The sequence below is a fragment of the Thamnophis sirtalis genome, unplaced genomic scaffold (genome assembly GCF_051295495.1).
Source record: "Thamnophis sirtalis isolate CommonGarterSnake01/CBP01778 unplaced genomic scaffold, rThaSir2_p1.2 scaffold_13, whole genome shotgun sequence".
NCBI classification, from domain to species: Eukaryota; Metazoa; Chordata; class Lepidosauria; order Squamata; family Natricidae; genus Thamnophis; species Thamnophis sirtalis.
Genome location: NW_028261393.1, coordinates 46,096,412 through 46,120,190, shown reverse-complemented (window position 1 = coordinate 46,120,190; position 23,779 = coordinate 46,096,412). Strand labels below are relative to the sequence as shown.

At 45.1% G+C, this 23,779-nt stretch overlaps 1 protein-coding gene across 1 annotated transcript in view; it reads left to right on the top strand.

Annotated features, from left to right (window-relative positions):
* Positions 1-23,779, top strand: part of MPP1 (MAGUK p55 scaffold protein 1) — a 38,416-nt gene that overhangs the window by 8,483 nt on the left and 6,154 nt on the right. The window contains exons 2-7 of the mRNA XM_087727454.1: positions 11,441-11,584; positions 14,103-14,181; positions 14,483-14,568; positions 16,409-16,477; positions 19,274-19,470; positions 21,589-21,695. Of these exons, the coding sequence (XP_087583580.1) occupies positions 11,441-11,584; positions 14,103-14,181; positions 14,483-14,568; positions 16,409-16,477; positions 19,274-19,470; positions 21,589-21,695 (682 nt within the window). The remainder of the gene's footprint in view (positions 1-11,440; positions 11,585-14,102; positions 14,182-14,482; positions 14,569-16,408; positions 16,478-19,273; positions 19,471-21,588; positions 21,696-23,779) is intronic.

Here is a 23,779-nt window from a genome sequence, read left to right as displayed (position 1 = left end):
TCGATTACTCTTACAGCTAGTTTCCAGTCCCTCTTAATAATTCTCTTTACGACTGTTCATGGTTGTCTGGATCCTTCTTAAAATGTGGTGCCCAGATCTGGATATAGCAGCTGAGATGTTGTTGTTAGTTGCGAAGTCGTGCCCGACCCATCGCGACCCCATGGACAATATTCCTCCAGGCCTTCCTGTCCTCTACCATCCTCTGGAGTCCATTCAAGCTCACACCTACTGCTTTGGTGACTCCATCCAGCCACCTCATTCTCTGTCGTCCTCTTCTTCTTTTGCCCTCAGTCTTTCCCAGCATGAGGCTCTTCTCCAGTGGATCCCTCCTTCTCATTAGGTGGTCAAAGTATTTGAGTTTCCTCTTCAGGATCTGGCCTTCTAAAGAGCAGTCAGGGTTGATCTCCTCTAGGACTGACCGGTTGGATGGCCTTGCAGTCCAAGGGACTCACAGGAGTCTTCTCCAGCACCAGAGCTCAAAGGCCTCTATTCTTTGGCGCTCAGCTTTCCTTACAGTCCAACTTTCACAGCCATCCATTGCAACTGGGAAAACCAGAGCTTTGACTATACATTGGGGTGTAGCAAGCTGAATGGGGGGTTGGGGTGTCCAAACAGCACAAAACTAGAGTGAAGCAAAAAACATCTCTCAGTCACATCCAGCTTCACTTTCATGGGAAGTGAATTTGAACCGATTCATCACCAGTTGGTGATTAAAATGCGATGCATTATTTTCTGTTGGAAAAAGGGCCCAGTTCTATTGCTTGGTTGAACATTTTCCTGTTTTACACCAATATCCTTTTTGGAAAACGCGTGAACAAACACCAGGCTACAGAAATGGAAGGATTAGAAGGGATTTCATGGGTAATAAAAGTGTAAAGCCAAAATATAATATACCAAAAGTAAAGGTTCCGCTCGCACATATGTGCTACTCGTCCCTGACTCTAGGGGACATTTCAAAGCAGAAGAGCCAATGCTGTCCGAAGACGTCACCGTGGTCATGTGGCCGGCATGACTAGATGCCGAAGGCGCATGGAACACTGTTACCTTCCCACCAAAGGTGGTTCCTATTTTTCTACTTGCATTTTTACATGCTTTTGAACTGCTAAGTTGGCAGAAGCTGGGACAAGTAATCGGAGCTCACTCCGTTATGCGGTGCTAGGGATTCGAACCACCCAACTGCCAACCTTACTGATCGACAAGCTCAATGTCTTAGCCACTGAGCCACTGTGTCCCTTATAATATACCAAAGAGAAGCCCAAACTCTGAAACTAAACTTACAGTAAACTTAGGAAGAACCACTTATAGATGTTGTTACAACTCTTGGTTTATTTTCCTTTTGTGTCACATTCTTCAGTAACTTAAAAGGAAGTGCATAGTTGTTTGTTATTGATTATCATCTCTTTAAAAGTTTGCAAATGTTATTGGTAAAATATTGACATTGCTTTGAGCTAAAAGGTTACAAAGTATAACTGCTGAAGTCCGCTACCTTTTTCCCCCCCACCCTGAATCAAGTTCTACTTTTTAGATATTTCCCGCTGTGAATATACTTTCTTCTCACACAGTTTTAGACCGCATGTAAAATTAATGTAATGCCCTATAAAATGGAAATCTCCTTTGACATAAGTACGCCAAGTGAGCTCTCTGTTCATTTCCAAACAGCTGTCCAGCGACAGAAAACCTTCCCCAAAAATTTCGCAATGCGCATTTTGAGAGAAGACGGGTGGCTGGGGATGATGGGAACTGTACTCTACACTAAGGGAGCACCAGATTATGGATGGCTGCGGCAAATATATATTTCCGTATGACCTACAGATGCAGAGGGTGGCTTTTAAAAGGAACTAATGACTTGGAAGTGAATAGACTTGTTAATATTTGAACCTATTAACACGCCACTTTGCATTGTACACCTCTTGTGAAGGGTATAGGTGTATACTTGTGCATGGAAAAAAAAGATTGTTTTTATTTTTCAAAGCTCTTCCTTTTAACAGCTTTAAGGTACCTTTTACATGGTGCTTGGAATGCAATCCCCAGCATCCACTCCCCACATGGGCAAGGAGGTACAGTACTTGTAATGCAGCACAGCTGGGAAGATGACCAAGTCTATCTCCCAGTCTGTCTTCAAGCCAGGTTTTCTTCTTCGAAGCTCCTAAATTCAGTTTCAGCTTCTGGCTTGATGGTGGATTTTTTTTCCTCACCCTGCCTTTGTGTGCAAGGAGAAGTTTGGCATTGTACAGGGCCTACCTTAGCAATCAAAGAGGGCATTTTGCCATATTGCCACAGTGACATTCAGTTCTGGGACACGAAGGCATGTCCAAGCAGGGGAGCTACGAGGTGCAAGGATCCTCTTCCCTGAAGAATCCCAAATTCAAAGTTATATTGGGTGATGGTTGCAATTTTTTTTATTTTTAAAAATAAAAAAGCAACATAAAAAAAATTCTCATCCATCACATACACAGCATGTCATTTGGTAACAAGTGCTTTTGCATCCATATTCTCAATTACATATACAATCACAGATTTTCCGTCTAATATAACTAAATACCTCACTTTCATTGTACAATGTATATTCTATTACAATTAATATTTTTTTTCAATAAACCTAATTCCCTTACATTCTTGATTGTCTGTTTAATAGCAATATACCTTTATAAAATCACTTATCCCATTCTGAATATTTTTACAATATTAAAAAAATTACTAACTATTTATATTTGTATATCACTATTTTCAATTATGTATAACCCCACCATCCATCGAGTATGCTTATGTTCATTATTGTCCTTGTACATCATACATTCAAACAAAGATGTTATTCCTTCATTTTTCATCAAGGTATTCTAAATACTCACTTCATATATATACCAATTTTTAATTACTTCCTTATTAAAATTATTTATCCACAACAGGATATCTTTATAATATATACTTAGAGTTATACGTGGTGATGGTTGCTTTTTAAATCAATAACAATTGCATTCTTTCCCCCCCTCCCAAGACATTCTCTGTCAAATAGAACAGAGAATAATAGAGTTGGAAGGGACCTTGGAGGTCTTCTAGTCCAACCTTCTGCTCGAGCAGGAGACCCTATGCCATTTCAGACACATTTATTTATTTATTTATTTATTTATTTGTCTTGTATGCCGCCCACTCCCGGAGGACTCCGGGCGGCTCACAAAAGACAAGGGAAAGGGGGGAACGAGACAAAGACAACATATTAAAAACAAAACCAACATTCACAATTTCTGTGGAGGTAGATGCTTCTCAGCTCCCCCCAGCCTGCTGGAACAGCCAGGACTTGGTGGCTTTGCGGAAGGCTGGGAGGGTAGTAAGAGTCCGGATCTCAACAGGGAGCTCGTTCCAGAGGGCCGGAGCTGCAACAGAGAAGGCTCTCCGCCGGGGAGTCGCCAGCCGACATTGGCTGGCAGATGGAATCCGGAGAAGACCCAACCTGTGCGATCTAATTGGTCTGAGAGAGGTAATTGGCAGGAGGCAGTCTCTCAGGTACCCAGGTCCGATGCCACCCCTATGGCTTTATAGGTAGCGACCAGCACCTTGAAGCGAATTGGGAGACTAATAGGTAGCCAGTGCAGCTCGCGGAGAATAGGTGTAAAGTGGGTGTACCTTGGTGCACCCACAATCGCTCGCGCGGCTGCATTCTGGACTAATTGGAATCTTCAAACACTCTTCAAGGGCAGCCCCATGTAGAGCGCATTACAATACATGGTTGTCCAGTCTTTTTTGGGAAGCCTCCAGTGATGGAGCACCCACAACTTCTAAAGGCAAGTTATTCCATTGGTTGATTGCTCTCCCCCGTTAGGAAATTTCTCCTTAGTTCTAGGTTGCTTCTCCCCTTAGTTAATTTACAACCATTCTCTCTCCTCTTGCCTTTAGGTGCTTTGAAAAATAGTTTAACACCCTCCACCCCTTGTCTTTGTGGGAGCCCCTCAAATATTGGAAAACTGCTATCATGTTCTCCCCCAGTCCTTCTTTTCATTAGACTAGGCATACCCAATTCTAGGGACACGGTGGCTCGGTGGCCAAGACACTGAGCTTGTCAATCAGAAAGGTCAGCAGTTCGGCGGTTCGAATCCCTACCGCCATGTAATGGAGTGAGCTTGTCCCGGCTTCTGCCAACTTGTCCCAGCTTCTGCCAACCTAGCAGTTCAAAAGTATTGTAAAAAATGCAAGTAGAAAAATAGGAACCACCTTTGTTGGGAAGGTAACACCGTTCCGTACGCCTTTGGCGTTTAGTCTTATGGTTTATTCATTTGGATACTGCATATTTTGTTAATTTGGGTTTGTTATCTTGCATGAATTCCACCTTTCTTGAAGGATCCAATGGAGATTTGAGTCAGCTAAAGGCTAGTTGAGTTCACTTACGAATTTCAACATTCTCTTCTTTCTGCTGTAGCCGATTTGGAGAAGGGAGATTTAATCTAAATAGGATTGTCACCCTAGTTGCGATGTTGAGCAAGGGTTATCCCAGACACTAAGAGTGACAGATTCTCAGGCTGCAAACACACGCATTTCTTAAGTTCTGCATTGCTAGCATTGCAAACCCATTTGAGGTCATGAACTCTCTAAAAATCTGTCTCTCCGAGGCTGAACGTCAAGTCTTTGTGATACCGAAAGTAAGAATGAGAAGCTGAGAGCTCAGAATTTCAAAATCAGGAAGCTAAATATTTGGTAGCATGTTGACGTACTGGGATGACAAACCCCAGGATGATTTAGTTGAGTTGTGTTACTTGAGAATTCTGGAGTGGGAAACCCATAAGAACATAACCAATCCCTTTCTGGGTTGGACCCTGGCCCATCTAGGCTAGCAGCCTGTTCCCACGGTGGAAAACTGGCTGTATAACCACCCCACCCACAATAGTAAAATGTAAAGGTTCCCCTAGTTCATATGTGCTAGTCGTTCCTGACTCTAGGGGGCGGTGCTTATCTCCGTTTCAAAGCCGAAGAGCCAGCGCTGTCCGAAGACGTCTCCTTGGTCATGTGGCCAGCATAACTAAACGCCAAAGGCGCATGGAACGCTGTTACTTTCCCACCAAAGGTGGTTCCTATTTTTCTACTTGCATTTTAATATTCTTTTGAACTGCTAGGTTGGCAGAAATAACAGGAACTCACCCCATTACACAGCACTAGGGGCTCGAACCACCAAACTGCCGACCTTTCTGATCAACCAGCTCAGCGTCTTAGCCCCTGAGCCACCACATCCCCTAGTCTTGTATGCTGATGGTTTTCACTGCCGTCGAGGCACACAAAAATCTAGCAGTCGGTTTTAGATTGGATATCTTTAGCATCTTCTAGCTCAAGCGTGTTGATGGCCAGTATTTTCAGGCCAGCTCCAGGAAACGTGCTGATGTTATCACCATCATTAATTTCTTAAACCACCTGCCCTCTCGCCCCCTCCGCAATGGGTTTGTGCACGCACTGACCTGGGTGTCGTCTTGCCTGGAGCCAACTACTAAATCAGAAAAACGGCTGAACGCTGTAGGTTTCCACAAGTCTTCAGGCTCCAGCGCTGCATTGGCCTCACGAGGGCATTTTGAGACATTCAGAACATTGGGTGGCTTCTGGACGGGTGCAGAGAAAAAAAGATGATTAGGGGACTGGAGGCTAAAACATATGAAGAATGGTTGCAGGAACTGGGTATGTCTAGTTTAATGAAAAGAAGGACTAGGGGAGACATGATAGCAGTCTTCCAATATCTCAGGGGCTGCCACAAAGAAGTGGGAGTCAAGCTATTCTCCAAAGCACCTGAGGGTAGAACAAGAAGCAATGGGTGGAAACTAATCAAGGAGAGAAGCAACTTAGAATTAAAGAGAAATTTCCTGACAGTTAGAACAATTAACCAGTGGAACAACTTGCCTCCAGAAGTTATGAATGCTCCAACACTGGAAGTTTTTAATAGGAGATTAGATAACCATTTGTCTGAAATGGTGTAGGGTTTCCTGTCTAAGCAGGGGGTTGAATTAGAAGACCTCCAAGGTCCCTTCCAACTCTGTTATTCGGTTCCACCACAAAACCGCGGTAGACTGAAGCGCGCTCGACAAAAGCGCGTATCTGACGTCATCACAGCGCGACGAAAACATCACGCTGTGAGCGGTAAACTTAAAATTAACGCGAAAACCTTACCCTAACCCCCCCAAACCTAACCCTAAACCTAACCCTAAACCTAACCCTTAACCTAACCCTAAACCTAACCCTAAACCTAACCCTAAACCTAACCCTTAACCTAACGCTAAACCTAACGCTAACCCTTAACCTAACCCTAACACTTAACGTAACCCTAAACCTAACCCTAACCCTTAACCTAACCCTAACCCTAAACCTAACCCTTACCTTTACGTGAATTGGCTTGCTTTAAAATCGCTTTTTAAAATCTCCGCGGTCGTATTTGTCGCGCTGCTGATGACGTCAGGTATGCACTTTAATCGGGCGCGCTTTAGTGGACCGCAGTTTTGTCGTGCCACGTGTTATTGTAAGATTCTAAGCGAATGGATGCTGTGAGGATACCTGGGACCAGCTATTGCTGGGATTTTGAGCCTTGTACTCAAAAAAAAGGTAGGGGACATATAGATTACTAGATGCTACCGAACTCCATAGTTCTAAAAAGCGTGGCTAAGCATGGAGAGCTGGGAGTTCCATCTGAAAATCCACCATTTCTTTTGTCCTAGTATTTCTGGTGGGCTACAATATCCAAATATGAGGGGCTTCCAGGTGATTTCTCTTACTTGGGTGAGGAAGTTGTTTTTCTTCTCTTGTTTCAAGCAAAGGTTGGGGAATAACCGGTTGGGATAAAATGGGACCATCCTGATTTAACCTTTGAGCTAGTAGACAGAATGTGTCATGTTCCTGGGAAATCTTTTGCTGAGTTAGAGATCTGGGCTGCAGCTTTGTCGACAGCTACGTCAAGGAAAGGAGATGAGATAAGGGATGAGGTTGGGCTGAATCAGCTTTCCTGACAGGCACTTTAAACCCAGGCCAGGGTTGATGTCAATGTCTTGGCTGGAGAAGACAAGGGGAAGACGAACGTTGAGCCAATAAAGTATTGCAGTATAAAGGAGTTACGTTTCATTATCTTTATCTCCCCTCATCTTGCAATCTCGGTTCTGCTGTTTCAGACACCACCACTAATAAGTTCTGGATTTCAGGAATCTAATAAATTTCCCATCTGAATGACTGCCCCTTTGTCCAGTTCTTGTGGCTCAGATCTCATTCTATCTCAGTCATTCTCATTTTTTTAAAAAAACATCAGCTAAGGATGAAAAGGAAGCTTTCGGACACTTAGCCAACCATCTCTTTAACTATCCCTTCTGTATCTGCTATTTCTCCATCTTAAGCAAGCAGTGTTATCGTTTCAGGTTTTTTGCTTTTCCTGGAGAAGAGTTAATTTATATATATATGGAAGGATCAGAATTCGGAGGGTGTTTTGGGATTGTTTGTGTGTGTGTGATTGTGTTAATAACCAACTAAGTGTAGGGATTAGTTGTCGATCAGAAAGGTCGGCGGCTTGGCGGTTCGAATCCCTAGCGCCGTGTAACGAACTGAGCTCCTGTTATTTGTCCCAGCTTCTGCCAACCTAGCAGTTTGAAAGCATGTAAAAATGCAAATAGAAAAAATAGGAACCATCTTTAGTGGGGAGGTAACAGCGTTCCATGCAGCTTCAGCATTGAGTCATGCCGGCCACATGACCACAGAGACATTTTTGGACAGCGCTGGCTCTTCGGCTTTGAAACAGAGATGAGCACTGACCCCTAGAGTCAGGAACGACTAGCGCATATGTGTGAGGGAAACCTTTACCTTTATCTTAATCACAGGGAAAGGAAAGGTAGATGAAAGATCAACCATCTTATCTCCAGATGGTTTCAAATAGGCATGAAAAGGGATTATTATGCAATTGGCGCGCAACACACCTAAAACAGGCAGAGTGTGGATTTGAATTTGAGTTTCATTTTATTTATATGCCGCCCTATTCCCTGAGGGACTCAGGGCGGTGCACAAACCTGAAGGAGGGGAAGGGAAAAACACAAAAACTACAAAAGTACAGGGCATTTAAAAAAACAACCAACAGCCACACGATTCAAGAAGGGGAAGGGAACTCATCAACCCCAGGCCTGCCGACACAGCCAGGTTTTAACGGTTTTTCGGAAGGCCTGGAGAGAGGTGAGGGTCCGAATCTCTGCGGGAGTTCATTCCAAAGGGCCGGAGCTGCCACAGAGAAGGCCCTCCCCCGGGTAGTAGCCAGATAACATTGGCTGGTAGACGGAACCCGGAGGAGGCCCACTCTGTGTGATCTAATGGGTCTTTGGGAGGTAATTGGCAGCAGGCGGTCTCTCAAGTACCCAGGTCCAATACCATGAAGGGCTTTATAAGTGACGACTAGCACCTTGAAGCGTATCCAGAGACCATTCGGTAACCAGTGCAGCTCGCGGAGGATAGGTGTAACGTGGGTGTACCGAGGATTGCACCAACCCAGCTGCAGTCAGATCAATCACATCATTTTTGATCATCTCCTAGAGATGTCTTGGCTGGCCCTTAACCCCCCCCCCTGTTTTTGTTTTTAAAAAAAACCTTGTTGGTCTCTACAAAGTACCTTCATAGGGATTAGAATCCAACATTAGAAAAACCATGTTTGATCATGCACAGACCGGATCTTGCCTCTTTGCAACTAACCTCTCAGCTCTTTAAATCTTTTCGATATCGAGGGGCATATGGTTGCTAAACAATTTGCAGTATCTTTCTGTTCCACGGTTCGCTGAATAGGGCAGGTGCGAGGCCTTGCTCTCTTTGCAATTTGCTCACAATTTTTTTTCTCTCTCTCTCTTTTGCAAGCGAGACGGTTGCAAAAATATGTTATGACAAAGAAGAAACCAAAATACCAGCTTCCCTAAACGCTCTGTGCTCAGCCTGGAAACCAAACAGCTTACAGTACAAGAGAGGCATAATTAAATTGGCCTGCTTTGGCAGCTGTGTTGATTGTATAGATTGAGTCTCTCTCTGCCTGTCGATACGCCAAGTGACAATTTGAGCTTTCTTTGATGAAAGCGGCACATCTGTTTTTTAGCCAAGAGTATCACACAATTAGAACGCTCACCAGTTGGACTGTAAATGACTTCACACAGGGCATAGCAACAATTTTGGGCGCCCATTCTAAAGATTGTATTACTTTAGTATAGGTTTTGTGACCTGGGGACCCAGCAATGCAGGTAGTCCTCGAGTTATGATTTCTGTTGCTAAGCGAGACAGTGCAGCGAGTTTTGCCCCGTTTCCCATCTTTTCTTGCCACGGTTGTTAAGTGAATCACTGCTGTTGTTAAATTAGTAACTCGGGTGTTAAATGAATTGGGCTTCCCTAATGATTTGGCTTGTCAGAAGGTGGCAAAAGGAGGTCTTCTGACCCTGGGACTCTGCAACTACCATAAACATGAGTCGGTGGCCAAGCATCCGAATTTGAATCACATAAAAAATGGTCATGAGTCATTTTTTTCAGCACCGTTGTAACTTTGAATGGTCACTAAATGAATAGAGTGGGTTGCTGCCGGCGTTGCTGCTGGTTGATGGCGTGTGTGAGTGCAGTTAAGTGTAAATTGTTCTCCGCATGCACAGAACATTAAAAAATTGATTAAAAATCAAGCCGGCAACAACAGCAATGAGTGGGGAACTGGTTCAGGGGCGTGGCCAGCCGCCGTCCCTACCGGTATGTCGACCCGGTCCCAATTTCCACTACCGGTTCACCTGAAGCGGTGCAAACCGGTAGCAACCCACCTCTGATCTGTAGATGAAACCACATTTTTTTTCCAGAGGTCTTATTACGTGTGCTATTTCGAGCATCAGGAACATACCTAAGCTAAACGTATCTTAATCATCTTTGTTTTGTTTCACCTATTGTTGCACTTCATTAAATAAAATAAATAATAGCGATAGCAAACAAGTCCTGCCAGTAAAGTTTTTTAAAAAAAATATTCATATCAGATTAACCTTTCGTACTGATAAACCACATGATCGTCATTAAGAAGATTATAAAGGTGGATAACATCAAAACTTCGGACAAGAAAGGAAGAGGAAACGTAAATCAAATGACTGGGAATCGCCCAGCTGTTGAAAGTCAGGTGGTATATAAATTATTATTACCAGTAAACAAAACCATTTCTGAGAATTTGGCCAGATCGAATTTAACAGAATAACAGCATTGGAAGGGACTTTGGAGGTTTTCTTATCCCATCCCCTGCACAAGCAGGAGCCCCTACCATTGCTGAAATTATTTTCTTGTTCTGGTGAAAAGAAGGAAGGAAGGAAGGAAGGAAGGAAGGAAGGAAGGAAGGAAGGAAGGAAGGAAGGAAGGAAGATAAGAGCCGAGGTGGCGCAGTGGTTAAATGCAGCACTGCAGGCTACTTCAGCTAACTGCAGTTCTGCAGTTCGGCTGTTCAAATCTCACCGGCTCAGGGTTGACTCAGCCTTCCATCCTTCCGAGGTGGGTAAAATGAGGACCCGGATTGTTGGGGGCAATATGCTGACTCTGTAAACCGCTTAGAGAGGGCTGAAAGCCCTATGAAGCGGTATATAAGTCTATAAAAAAAAAGAAAAAGAAAAAAAGAAAGATTTACAAGAATTGCAGCATCATGTACAGAAGGAAGGAAGGAAGGAAGGAAGGAAGGAAGGAAGGAAGGAAGGAAGGAAGGAAGGAAGATTTACAAGAATTGCAGCATCACGTACAGAAGGAAGGAAGGAAGGAAGGAAGGAAGGAAGGAAGGAAGGAAGGAAGGAAGGAAGGAAGGTTTACAAGAATTGCAGCATCATGTACAGTAGTTAGCATTTGCAACCTTCCCAGCTGGCTTCAGACAAACAAAGCGAGGGAAGCTGAATTTGCTTCATGACCACAAGTTTCATTTAGCAACTGCACTATTTCACTTAATAACCTGGGCCAAAAACATACAATCAGGCCTGACTCACTTAACAAACACCTTGCTCAGCAATGAATTCTGGTCCTTCCGGTCCTTCTTATGGGTCATAAGCAGTGGTGGGATTTAAAAATCTTTACTACCGGTTCTGTGGGTGTGGCTTGGCGGGCATAGCGTGGCGGGCGTGGCATGGTGTGGCTTGGTGAGCATGGCAGGGAAGGATACTGCAAAATACCCATTCCCTCCTGACCAGCTGGGACTCAGGAGCCAGAGAATAGATGGGGGCAGCGCCAGTCAGGTGATATTTACCAGTTCTCCGAACGACTCAAAATTTCCGCTACCAGTTCGCCAGAACTGGTCAGAATCTGCTGAATACCACCTCTGGTCATAAGTTAAGGACTACCTCCATTCCTGGAATTAACAGCTGTGCTCATAGACTTAACATGGGTCCAAGGATGGAATTGGAAAGAAGACTCCTGCCTTGAAGCTTCTACCTGGGATCTCTGCTAAACCCAACCTCTGTTTTTGCTCCTGCAGACGGTCTCTTGCCCAATGAATGCAATAACTGAGGATCTTTACGCCAATGGCTCAGCCAAGAACGGTGGCCTCACTCACACCAACGGGCACGAGTTGCGGAAAATACGCTTAATCCAGTTTGAGAAGATCACGGAGGAGCCCATGGTGAGCTGGTGGGAAAAGAGGAGCTGAGACATAATTTGGGGCATTCCAGCTGCTGGAGGGGGGGAATCACTGCCTTGATCTAATGCTAATGATTCAGCCTTTTTAGATACCTTTGGCTTGGATGATTGAGTCTTCATTGACATATTGCAGTTCATTTTGGGGGAAAAACCCATGTAGGGCAAGAGTTAATGCATTTCAATGACTCTCTGAATATTTTTTTTAAAATTTTAACTGGTGGAGTTGCAACAATTTTTGGTCCAGTTGCCATGAGTTAACCTTTTTTGATATACTGCCTTTATCCTGTAGGCAAGCAAGTGTAACAAGTGAGAAAGGAGTGGGTCAACTGTGCACAAAAGAATAGTTATTGTTTCTTTGGTCAAAAAGCTTGTACCAATAAAGGAGAATATTTGTAGCTCAGGGTTGGAATGAGGGTTCCTTGGTGCTCTCTGAGCTTGGCTATTTTCTTGCAAACATTTCATTACCCAACTAGGTAACAATATCATACCAGTTAAGAGCTGTGGTGGCGCGGTGGTTAGAGTGCAGTACTGCAGGCTATTTCTGCTGACTGCCGGCTGACTGCAATTTGGGAGGTTGAAGCTCACCAGGTCCAAGGTTGCCTCAGCCTTCCATTCTTCCGAGGTGGGTAAAATGAGGATCCAGATTGTTGGGGGCAAGATGCCGACTCTGTAAACTGCTTAGGCAGGGCTATAAATTACTGTAAAGCGGTATATAAGTCTAAGTGCTATTGCAGGTTAGCTCTGCCCATTGTCAGGAATTCGATCTCGACTGGCTCAAGGCTGACTCAGCCTTCCATTCTTCTGAGGTGGGTAAAATGAGGACCCAGATTGTTGGGGGCAAGATGCCAACTCTGCAAATTGCTTAGGCAGGGCTGTAAAGCACTGTAAAGCAGTATATAAATCTAAGTGCTATTGCTATTAGGAGCCCTGGTGGCGCAGTGATTAGAAGGCAGTATTGCCAGCAGTTTGATCCTGACTGGCTCAAGGTTGACTCAGTCTTCCATTCTTCCGAGGTGGGTAAAATGAGGACCCAGATTGTTGGGGGCAAGATGCCGACTCTGTAAACTGCTTAGGCAGGGCTATAAAGCACTGTAAAGCGGTATATAAGTCTAAGTGCTATTGCAGGTTAGCTCTGCCCATTGTCAGGAATTCGATCTTGACTGGCTCAAGGCTGACTCAGCCTTCCATTCTTCCGAGGTGGGTAAAATGAGGCTCCACATTGTTGGGAGCAAGAGGCTGACTCTGTCAACCACTTAGAGCGGGCTGTAAAGCACTGTGAAGCGGTATATAAGTCTAAGTGCTATTGCTATTGCTAGTTAGAGTAAGGAAAAGTCTGTGAGAAAACAAGCAAGCTCGGAGAGCACCAAGGACCCCTGAAAGAGCTTTCCTCAAAAACCGTACTTGGATGGAAGGGGATTCTTCCATTGTTCTGCGCTGTCTGGCAGCTTTAAAGAATGACAGTGGAATCAAAATCAAATGGAGTATGACTAATGAGTAAGGCTTCTTCCGAGATGCCAAGCTATGGTAGCACACCATTACTGGTTAACTTAAATGCTGCATTTCAATCCCAAAAGTTCCCACAACATAATTTAGACCTTGGACCAAAGTTTCTTTTTTTTTTTTTTAGATGCAGGATAAAAGGAAAGGCAGAGAGGGAAGGGAGAGGAAGATATAAATCTCAGTTCAGTTAGTCACATTATTCTTCTCATCCCTATTCCCGATCTCCTTTTCTACTTATGATGATAACTTTGTTGCTTGTATCTTCACAATTTATATTGTTTTATTTAGTTTCCTAGCGTGGTTTATGTTGATTGCTTCTTTAGTATCCTATTACTATCACTCAGTGTTGTATCTTATGATATATGATGGATGTATTTTTATGACTATTATCATGATTAATCACGTATAGCTTTTATGTACAATGGAAGCTTATGCACTGAAGACAAATTCCTTGTGTGTCCAATCATACTTGGCCAATAAAGAATTTTATTCTATTCTGTTCTGCTCTACTTTCTATTCTATTCTATTCCATTGCCTTCGACTCCACTGCATATTCTGTTCTGTTCCCATTCCATTCCTATCCTATCCTATCCTATCCCATTCCATTCCTATTCCTTCCCATCCCTTCCCATCCCAATTCCTGTTCTATTCTGCATTCTATTCTGTTCTGTTCTAATTTCTATTCCTATTCCCATTCCCTATTCTATTCGTATTCCTATTCTATTCCATACCATTGCTATTCCATCCCATCCCTTCCCATCCAATTCCTATTCTATTCTGTTCTAATGTATATTCCCATTCCCATTTCCATTCCCTTTTCTATTCCTATTCTATTCCTATTCCTATTCCTATTCCTATTCCATTCCTATTCCTATTCCTATTCCTATTCCTATTCCTATTCCATCCTATCCTATCCTATCCCTTCCCATCCCAATTCCTGTTCTATTCTACATTCTATTCTGTTCTGATTTCTATTCCTATTAACTCCCTGTCCTTCCCAGGGTATCACTCTGAAGCTCAATGAGAAGAAAAGCTGCATGGTGGCCAGGATCCTCCATGGGGGCATGATTCACAGGCAAGGTAAGTAGAAGCTGAGCTGGAAAAATAGAGACAGGCAGTCCTTGACTTACGACAGTTCACTTAGTGACCATCTGAAGTCACAACAGCACTGAAAAAAGTGACTTATGACCATTTTCCCCCCTTAGGACCATTGTGGCATCCTCATGGTCATGTGATCAAAATTCAGGCACTTAGCAACTGACTCATATTTATGACAGGTGCAGTGCGCCATTTGTCAAGCTGTGGGTTGTTCCCTCTTGTTCTTGACATTCAGGAAAATCTGCTCTGACGCTTCACCATTCTTTGTGTCCTACCTTGGCAGGTTTCCTTCACGTGGGCGATGAGATTCTCGAGATCAATGGAAAGAGTGTGGCCAACCATTCTGTAGATCAGTTGCAGAAGATCTTGGTAAGTTTGGGGTCCAAGGAAAGCGGGGGAGAGAAGAAATCATTGGGCATAAGCCCGGGTCTTTGAGGTGCATGTTTAACCTTCAATGGTTATTTTAAAAAGGAGGTTATGAGAAGGAATATCCAGATGCAACTCTTACCGTCTTCACCGAAAGAAAATACATTCTTGAAGACACATGAAAAATGCTGTGGTGGTCTTGAAATTTATTTAATGGTCCACAATTCCAGTAAGTTTGAGAATCAAGGTTTAGCATCTCGGCCAGCATGTCAATCCAAGATTTTTAATTATACTTTGAAAATTCGATGGTATTCACACATAAGGGGTTAGGTAGAATTCACACGTAATGTTAAGCCGTAAGAATTGAATTTGCTCATCATGGGAAGTCTGACACCATCAAACCACTCTAAGGCTCGGTGTTACTTGTAAGCAGTGGTGGGTTGCAAATCCCATTCCAACCAGTACAGGGCCGGCAGCGTCCTCATGGATGCACGCATGTGTTCAAGCGCCTCCGTGATGCTCCAGCTGTACGTGCCATGTGCCTGCACGGAAGCGCAGAAGCCTTTAAACTCCGGTAAGGAGCTCGGGCGGGCTGGTGGGCCCTCCGGAGCACCGTACCAGAATGGTATCCGGTGCTCCGGGCTGGCTCCGGTATGCTTGCAACCCACCACTGCTTGTAAGCCAGACTTACTTCCTGCCTCTTATTTCCTTTTGGGGTCAGCTAGCTTTGAGCTTTGAAATTCAGCACGTTTTTTCCAGGAGAAATCCTGCTAGGTATGGTTTGAACATTAGATCCTCTGCCTGGTTAAGCTCATCAGTTCATTTTTCCCCAGACTGCCAGGACAATATATGTATCTTTTGAAATGCTTTGGTAAGTGTTCTGACTTAGGCTTCCCAAAAGCACGAAGCTGACTCCTCGTCCCGATAAAACCTCTTTTATTTAGTTTTAAAGTGAATTCCTCTCCAGCAAAGTCCCAGCCAACAGTCTTTCAAGAGATTTCACAACTACAGACCTTTATCAGGCTTGGAGAGCTGCCGGGCTGATATCTTCCAAATGCCACGCTGAAGCAGACAATACTTGGCAAGAAGTCAGGAAGAGATCTTCACCCTAATGAGTTGAACTAATTGTCTCCTGAAAACTCCCCTCCCCTTTTGCTCTTCTTGATTCCCTCTGGGAGGGGCCACTCATTGTCCATCTGTGTCTTTACTCCCGAGTTGACCCTTGTTCCTTAGCTGTTCCCTTCTCCTGGCATGTGCACACTGGGAACAGGCTCCAGCTGTTCTTCTGCCCCACTGATGTCTGACTCTGAAGGCAGCTGATAACTGTCAGACGGCTCTGGCCCCCTCTCTGCCTTCGACGCAGAGCCCTCATCAGAGCCTTCCCCAGACTCCACAACTGGCCCATGTTCCTCCCCAACCTCCTCACTGCCCGAATCCGCTGGCCACTGGTGGGCCACTGCAGTCAGGTTCAAGAAGTCAGGACAGGGTTCAAAATCACTACGAGTTTGTTTCATGCTATTTATGCACAAGAATCTGATCTACTAACAGTCAAGGCGAATTGGTGCCAGATAAAGAGTCAACGGACCTTTTTTTTAAAAAAGGGGGTGGACTTGGGCCTGTTATGAGGGCATACAGATTCCAAACTGATGGGGCCTTTGACTCTGCCCTCCACCTAGCATCTCCTATTGCTTCTGTGGAATTTCAGAGGTGACTTGTAGTCTCATCTGTGTTTGCATTTTGGGTGACTGAAGAAGGAACATTCGAAAATTGATTCCATGGTTGGTCTGGAAACCAATTTTTTAATCTAGAGGATGTTTTCTCTCTTTTTCCTTTTAACCTCTAGAAAGAAATCAAGGGAACGGTCATCCTAAAGATCATTCCCAACCAGCAGAACCGCATTCTGCCACTTCAGGTGGGTAGAACATTTTTAATTAGCAGTTTTACTATGAGGTGATTTTGTTTTCCAAAAAAAATAATAATAATATTACAGATTTAAAAAAAACCAGAATGGGTTTTGCACCTGGTACGTAACATGGATGTATCTTTGCTTGATCTGCTCAGCCAAATTCTACTCCTGTCTCTTCACAAAGAGGATGCTGGCTGGGGAATTCTGGGATCTGAAAGTTGGCCAAAAACCCTGGTGTAGGGATTGGAAAATGCTTTCTCTCTTCCCTGCTGTTTTTTTTTTCCTTTTATTTTTTTACATATGTGTATTACTGCTTTCGGGGACACGGTGGCTCAGTGGCTAAGATGCTGAGCTTGTCGATCGGAAGGGTCGGCAGTTCAGCGGTTCGAATCCCTAGTGCTGTGTAACGGAGTGAGCTCCTGTGACTTGTCCCAGCTTCTGCCAGCCTAGCAGTTTGAAAGCATTTAGAAATGCAAGTAGAAAAATAGGAACCAACTTTGGTGGGAAGGGAACAGCGTTCCGTGTGCCTTCTGCGTTTAGTTATGCTGGCCACATGACCACAGGGATGTCTATGGACAGCGCTGGCTCTTTGGCTTTGAAACAGATATGAGCACTGCCCCCTAGAGTCGGGAACAACTAGTACATATATGCGAGGGAAATCTTTACATTTTACTACAGTATTACTGCTTTAGGTCTTACAGGATGGAGGTCCAGCAGCACAATGTCCAAAGAACTTGGGAGAAACAGAAGCCCCCCAAATTCTTGGATTGCAACTTTTTTTTGTCCGTTCTGAAGTACCGTAGCTTCTCCCTTCCTTAAAGCCAAGTCAAGCAAAGTTCAGAGTTCTGTAGCATGCCCAGGAAGCAAGTAATCCACACAGATTAATTATTTAAAAGAGAGAGAAAAGAAAGCAGCAGGATAAAAAGGCTGATTAAAGTTCAACGAACCTCTGCAGAATCTCAGGGGTTTCACTTAAGAACAAGAGAGAGCTGGCATCTTGAAATCTTTGCTGGAGCCCCAGCGAGGAACTGTTGTGTGGATTTCCCCCCCTGCCCTTTCAATAAATCACATTGTTGGGCTGCAGATTCTTGTGAGGAAAAGCTATTTTAAGTAGCATCTCTTTCCTATTCTTGGAAATAAACCAGATACACCATGCTGAACATACCCTGCTCAGGAACCACTGCAGAATTGATCCGTGCTGTTTAATGCATCCGTTTTTCCCCAGAACTCTCAAACTACAGATTCCATTTCTCTCCCACTTTGGTTTTATTTTTCTTCCTCCTAGTGGATCTCTTCCAACTTTTGACTGCTGCAAAGCCAATAAAAATGGATCCCCGGGAAGCTTTGGCTAGCGGTGTGTGATCTAGAGACAGCTCATGTCAGGGAGTCGTCTTTCTTGCAGAAATGACTGCAATGCTGGTTTTATTTTCGCCTGTTTACTTGTAGTATTTATAACCTGCTTTTTTCGACCGGAGAGCGACAACAAGAAGAACAAATATTATTATTAGGTTTACAGCCTATAAGGCAATGCAAAATGCAAAAAGAAAAAAGAAAAAAGAAAGAAAGAAAGCCAGTTGGGGAAGGAAAAGAGGAAACTGTCACACATCATTGCATGTTGTGCAGATGTTAAGAGTAAGAAATATTGCTGCCTCTGAAACATAGTTAGAGGTTGTTGGTCATTTCCTCCTGGCTATTTGGAATGGGTTAATTGTCCCGCAGAACAAGTGGTAGAAACAGATAGACAAAGATGCATGGAAATAAACAGGCTCAGGTGAATAAAACTGGTTGAGGGAGGAAGGGGAGGTGTGAGGGAGGAGAAGGAAGGAAGGAAGACAGGCAGGCAGGCAGGCAAGAAGGGAAGGGAAGGGAGGATGGATGGATGGATGGATGGAAGGATGGAAGGAAGGAAGGGAAAGAAGGAAGGCAGGCAGGCAAGGAAGGAAGGAAAGAAGGGAGGGAGGGGAGGGGAGAGAATGGAAGGGAAGGAAGACAGACAGATAGGAAGGCAGGCAGGCAAGGGAAGGAAAGGGAGGGGAGAGAATGGAAGGGAAGGAAGGCTGACAGACAGACAGGAAGGCAGGCAGGCAGGCAGGCAAGGAAGGAAGGGAGGGAAGGGAGAGAATGGAAGGGAAGGAAGGCAGACAGAGAGACAGGAAGGCAGGCAGGCAAGGAAGGAAGGAAGGAAGGGAAGGGAGGGGAGAGAATGGAAGGGAAGGAAGGCTGACAGACAGGAAGGCAGGCAGGCAGGCAAGGAAGGAAGGGAAAGGAAGGGAGGGGAGGGGAGAGAAGGGAAGGAAGGAAGGAAGTTAACGAGGAAGGGAATGAAGGAGAAAGAAAGCCAGGAAAGCAGGCAGGCAGGCAGGAAAGCAGAAAAGGCAGGCAGGCAAGGAGGGGAGGGAAGGAAGGAAAAGAACGTAGGAAGGACTTCTCTTGAGATGGTATGAAGAACTTCTATTGGAGTTTTTCCAGACTAGATCAGATTCTCCTTATTGCGTCCAAGTCCATCTTTCTCAACCTTGGAAGCTTTAATTTGCGTGGACTTCAACTTTCAGAATTCCCCAACCAGCCAGCCAGATCAGAGTTTGGTTTGTATCTAAATGTGGGTCATCATCTTCTGGACCTTCACAAACCCCTAGAAGGAAACACTGTGGTTGTCCCGAGGGCCTCTCCCTGCCGTATCTTCCTTCATAATTTGAATTCGTGTAACCTTTGCCTTTTCTATTCAAATTAAACGTTATTGATGAGATCAGAATGAAGTTGATGGGCCAGCTGAGTTTTCTTGATTGCTCCCCTCCCAAACAGATGTTCGTCCGAGCCCAATTTAACTACGACCCGCAGAAGGACAACCTCATCCCTTGCAAAGAAGCAGGTTTGAAATTCCAAACCGGAGACGTCATCGAGATTATCAATAAAGATGATAGCAATTGGTGGCAAGGCCGGATAGAAGGTTCTTCCAATGGCTCGGCAGGGCTTATTCCATCTCTGGAGCTCCAAGAATGGTAGGTCCTACTTGCTGGTTTATTATTTATTATGCCTACAAGCAGGGGTGTGGGATTCAGCCAGTTTTGGACATGTTTGGGCAAACTGGATGCTAATTCTGCATCTGGTTCATTGAGCCGGTTGTTGGAAGGACTGGCTGGCTCCACCTACCCCACCACTCTCCACGCGGCCCGTTAATCATAACGAACAAGTACAGGGCCTGTGCAGAAGGTCTGGGAGGGCAAAAAGGGGCCCTTCCGTAAGTTCCGGAAGCCCAGAAATGGGCCCATTTCTAGCTTCCGGAGGGCCTCTGGAGCCTGGGGGAGGCAGTTTCCGGCCTCTAGGGGGCATGGGGAATACACACACACACACCCGCCATGATGCAGTAGACTGAGTAGGCCACGCCCACCATGGCCATGCCCCCCTCCCCAGCAACCAAGCAGAGAACCAGTTGCTAACGTTTTTGAATCCCACCACTGCCTTCAAGTTAGTCTTGATTTTTGGTGACTGCCTGGGCTAGTCTATGCAGTTTCCTCGGCAAGGTTTTTCAGAAGTGTTTTGCCATTGCCTGCTTCCTAGGTTTGAGAAAGAAGGACCGGCCACAGATCGCTGGCTAGTTTTGTGCCTGAGTTGGGTTTAGAACTCATGGTCTCTTGGTTTCTAGCGTGGTGCTTTAACTACTCTCCCAATTATTAGCTCCCTAATTATTAGCTTTATAAGCTTTCTGTGAACCAATCCCGCCAGAGAAGTGGAGGACGGGCTGACCAGCATGGCTGAAACTGACTTTGAATTCTGTCAATTCCCTCTCGCCCCCCCCCAAAAAAACCCCTTGCTTGGCATCACTCTTATGGGAGCATTCCCCCCATTATCCACAGTAGTAATTGGATTTAATTCTTGAAGGTCTTTTCTAAAAGGCTTTTACATGAAGTGAGAATAGGGCAGTTGAAGACATATTAAATGATGTCGCATATTTAAGAGAGAGATTAAGAGTGGTGCGTTGGCCTAGAGGTGGTGCTCTCGCCTTATAATCAGGAGGCTGTGAGTTTGATCCTAGGTAGAGGCAGGTATTTCTCTCTCTGGGTACAGTGAGAATTTATCTGCTGAACAAAACTCCGCATTGGCGATAGGAAAGGCATCTGGCCAGTAAACTCTGCTAGTTCCATTCATTCAGTTGCCCAGTTGTCCCCACAAGGGATTATGGGGTGGTTAAATGATAATGATGAAGAGAATCACATTTTGGTGGCCGAACAGGAGAAAGTTCATCAGTCTCTGCTAGCTATCTGCTGAAGCTTGATAGATGAAGATACCTAGGGCCACCTCAGGCTGAACCCCAGTTCTGGAGCTCCCCCTTTTGTACTTGATATACCCAACTTAGTCCTTATTTGTCTTGTGGCCCACCGGCAGCCAGCAAAACTGGCAGCAGAGTCAGACCTTGAGGAGGTTGGGGAGGAACATGGGCCAGTCCTGGAGTCTGGGGAAGGCTCCGATGACTGCTCTGCATTGGAGACAGAGAGGGAGCTAAACAGCAGTGAGGCAGAAGAACAGCCGGAGCCTGTTCCCAGTGTGTGCATGGACAGAGCTTCCAGAAGACAAGAACAACTAAGAAAGTAGGGTCGACTTAAGAGTGAAGCCACACCTTGGAGGTGATTGGCCCCTCCCAGAGGAAACAAAAAAAGAACGAACCAGGGTGGGGGGGCTTTTGCAGGAAACAATTCGTTCATTCAGTGATGTCAAGAATGGAAAGTTGGTGATGATAAGAGACTCTGTGTCAAGTGTTGCCTTGCCCTGTGTTTGGAAACTAGTTATCTGGCAGTGCTGTAAATGAGATAAGGTGCGTGTGGATAAACATTCCGCTGAAAGACTGTTTGCTAAGCCTTGCGGACTGTGAATGAAAGGGATTCAGAGTCGTGTAAATAAAAGAGGGTTTTGTGGGGACCAAGACTTTGCTTCTTGCTTTCTAAGGAAGGCTGGGTCAGAACAATTTGGTGCCCTGCTAGCAGCAGAGTTCAATCCCTTGATAAAACCCACAGAAAGCCACGTCCTCCCTCTTTCCACGCCCTTTGAGAATGAGAGATGGGATGAGGTTAGTAGCCTATTCGTTCCGAAGATTGACTGCTGTCACTGAATCCTTCCTGCAGGCGTGTTGCCAGCACAACCCAAGAGAATCAGTCCGAAAGCCAGAGCTGCCTTTCCTTTGGGAAGAAGAAGAAATGCAAAGACAAATACCTGGCAAAGCACAGCTCAAGTAAGTCACCAACTTTCGCTCTTCTGATGGGTCCTGCTCAACATCAGGCCTTAATGCACTTTGCCTTTGTATTTATTAGTTTGTCAAACATGTACAAGATAGCAGGTATAAATAATAAACATGGATATAAATCAGGGGTGGGTTTCTCGCCCCGTTCCAACCGGTTCGGTTGGAACGGGGCCGGCGGCGTCCTCGTGCACGCGCACAGTGCATGCATGCGTACTAGCGTCTGTGCAATGCTCCAGCTGCTCCTGAAGGCTCGCGCAGGCGCTGTATGAGTCCTGCGCATGCGTGGAAGCGCAGAACTCGTCAAAACCGGGTAAGAAACGGGGGTGGGTGGGTGGACCCTTCGGCGTTCCTGGAAGTTACTTACTTCCGGGTTCGCCGACCAACCGGTTCGCGGGGACCGCCGCGAACCGCCTGAAACCCACCCCTGATATAAATGAAAGAAATGAATACAAATAAATGGGGACAGTGGGACAGGGACGGAAGGCACACTGGTGCGCTTATGCACCCTCCCTTTACGGACCTCTTAGGAATGGGGTGAGGTACACAATAGACAGTTTAAGGCTGAAGCTGTGAGGGTTAGAGGCAGTGGTGGGTTGCTGGTTCGCTTGTGCTCGGGGAGGTGCGCGGAGTCTCCCACTGCCGTTACTACCAGTTCGGCTGAACCGGGCCGAACTGGGAACAACCCACCACTGGTTAGAAGATGTAATAACGGAGTTGGTTAGACCATTCCAGGCATTGATCCCTCTGTTGCTGAAGTCATATTTTCTGCAATCGAGTTTGGAGCAGTTTACCTTGAGTTTGTATCGATTGTTTGCCCGTGTATTATTGAGGTTGACGCCGAAGAAGTCGTTGAGCCGAGGTGGCACAGTGGTTAAATGCAGCACTGCAGGCTACTTCAGCTGACTGCAGTTCGGCTGTTCAAATCTCACCGGCTCAGGGTTGACTCAGCCTTCCATCCTTCCGAGGTGGGTAAAATGAGGACCTGGATTGTTGTTGGGGGCAATATGCTGACTCTGTAAACCGCTTAGAGAGGGCTGAAAGCCCTATGAAGCGGTATATAAGTCTAACTGCTATTGCTATAGCTATTGACAGGTAAGACACTGTAGCAGACAATTTTGCTTAGTAGTTCCAGATTGTCCAAGCCCAACATTTCAAGTCTGGTAGCATAGGGAATTCTATTGTGAGCAGAGGAGTGGATCACTCTTCTCGTGAAGTACTTTGTGGCTCTGTTTGCACAATATTTTGAGGCCCAGCCAATACACTTGTGCTAGTTTAACCTGCTAGTCTAGTTCCAGTTGTTAAGAAAGGGATTCGCACAACAAAGCTAACCACAAACGACTTAATCTCTTTGTGTGAAGCCAGCCTTTGTGCTGGATGACGAGGTAGAGCAGCTGTTATATAGTGGTTTTACCGAGAGGCCATTGTGAGATTGGGATGGGCGGAAAAGATTATACACTTGGAAAGCATCAGAAGCATTTTTGGGGAGCATTGGTTGGTGTACAGGTATACATGTTGTCACTCTCTGGCAGCCTGCTCCAAAGAGCCTCTGTTAGTGGAATTCTGTTCACATGCTTTCTGTTGGAATAAGTAGAGGCATAGAAGACTCTGGGGAAGCAGATTGGAAGGCCATACAGTGAAAAATGGGGCATTCACATGTGGCCCTTGGCCACCTATGGAACTGAGTAAGGTCAAGAACCCCCATATGCTCCACCAGGATTGCATATTGGTTGTGTGAAGGACTTCTCTTGAGATGGTGTGAAGAACTTGTACTGGAGTTCTTCCAGAGTAGACTAGACTTCTATGCCATTGTTTCTCGACCTTGAAACTTTTAAGAAAGGTGGACTTCAATTCCCAGAATTCCCCGGCCAGCAAAAATAATAATTAATCCTTCCTTTGGCCTTCCATGTTCCTAGGATTGATGTAGTGGTCCAATCTATTTTCCATTCCTCAGCCTCATCATCAAAAACTCTATTATCCCTTGAAAGACAATTTTCAAATCTAGTTCTATAGTTGGAGCAAACAAACAGTTGAAAGGAAACAACGCAGCATGTTCCTGAACATCACCATTTCTTCTG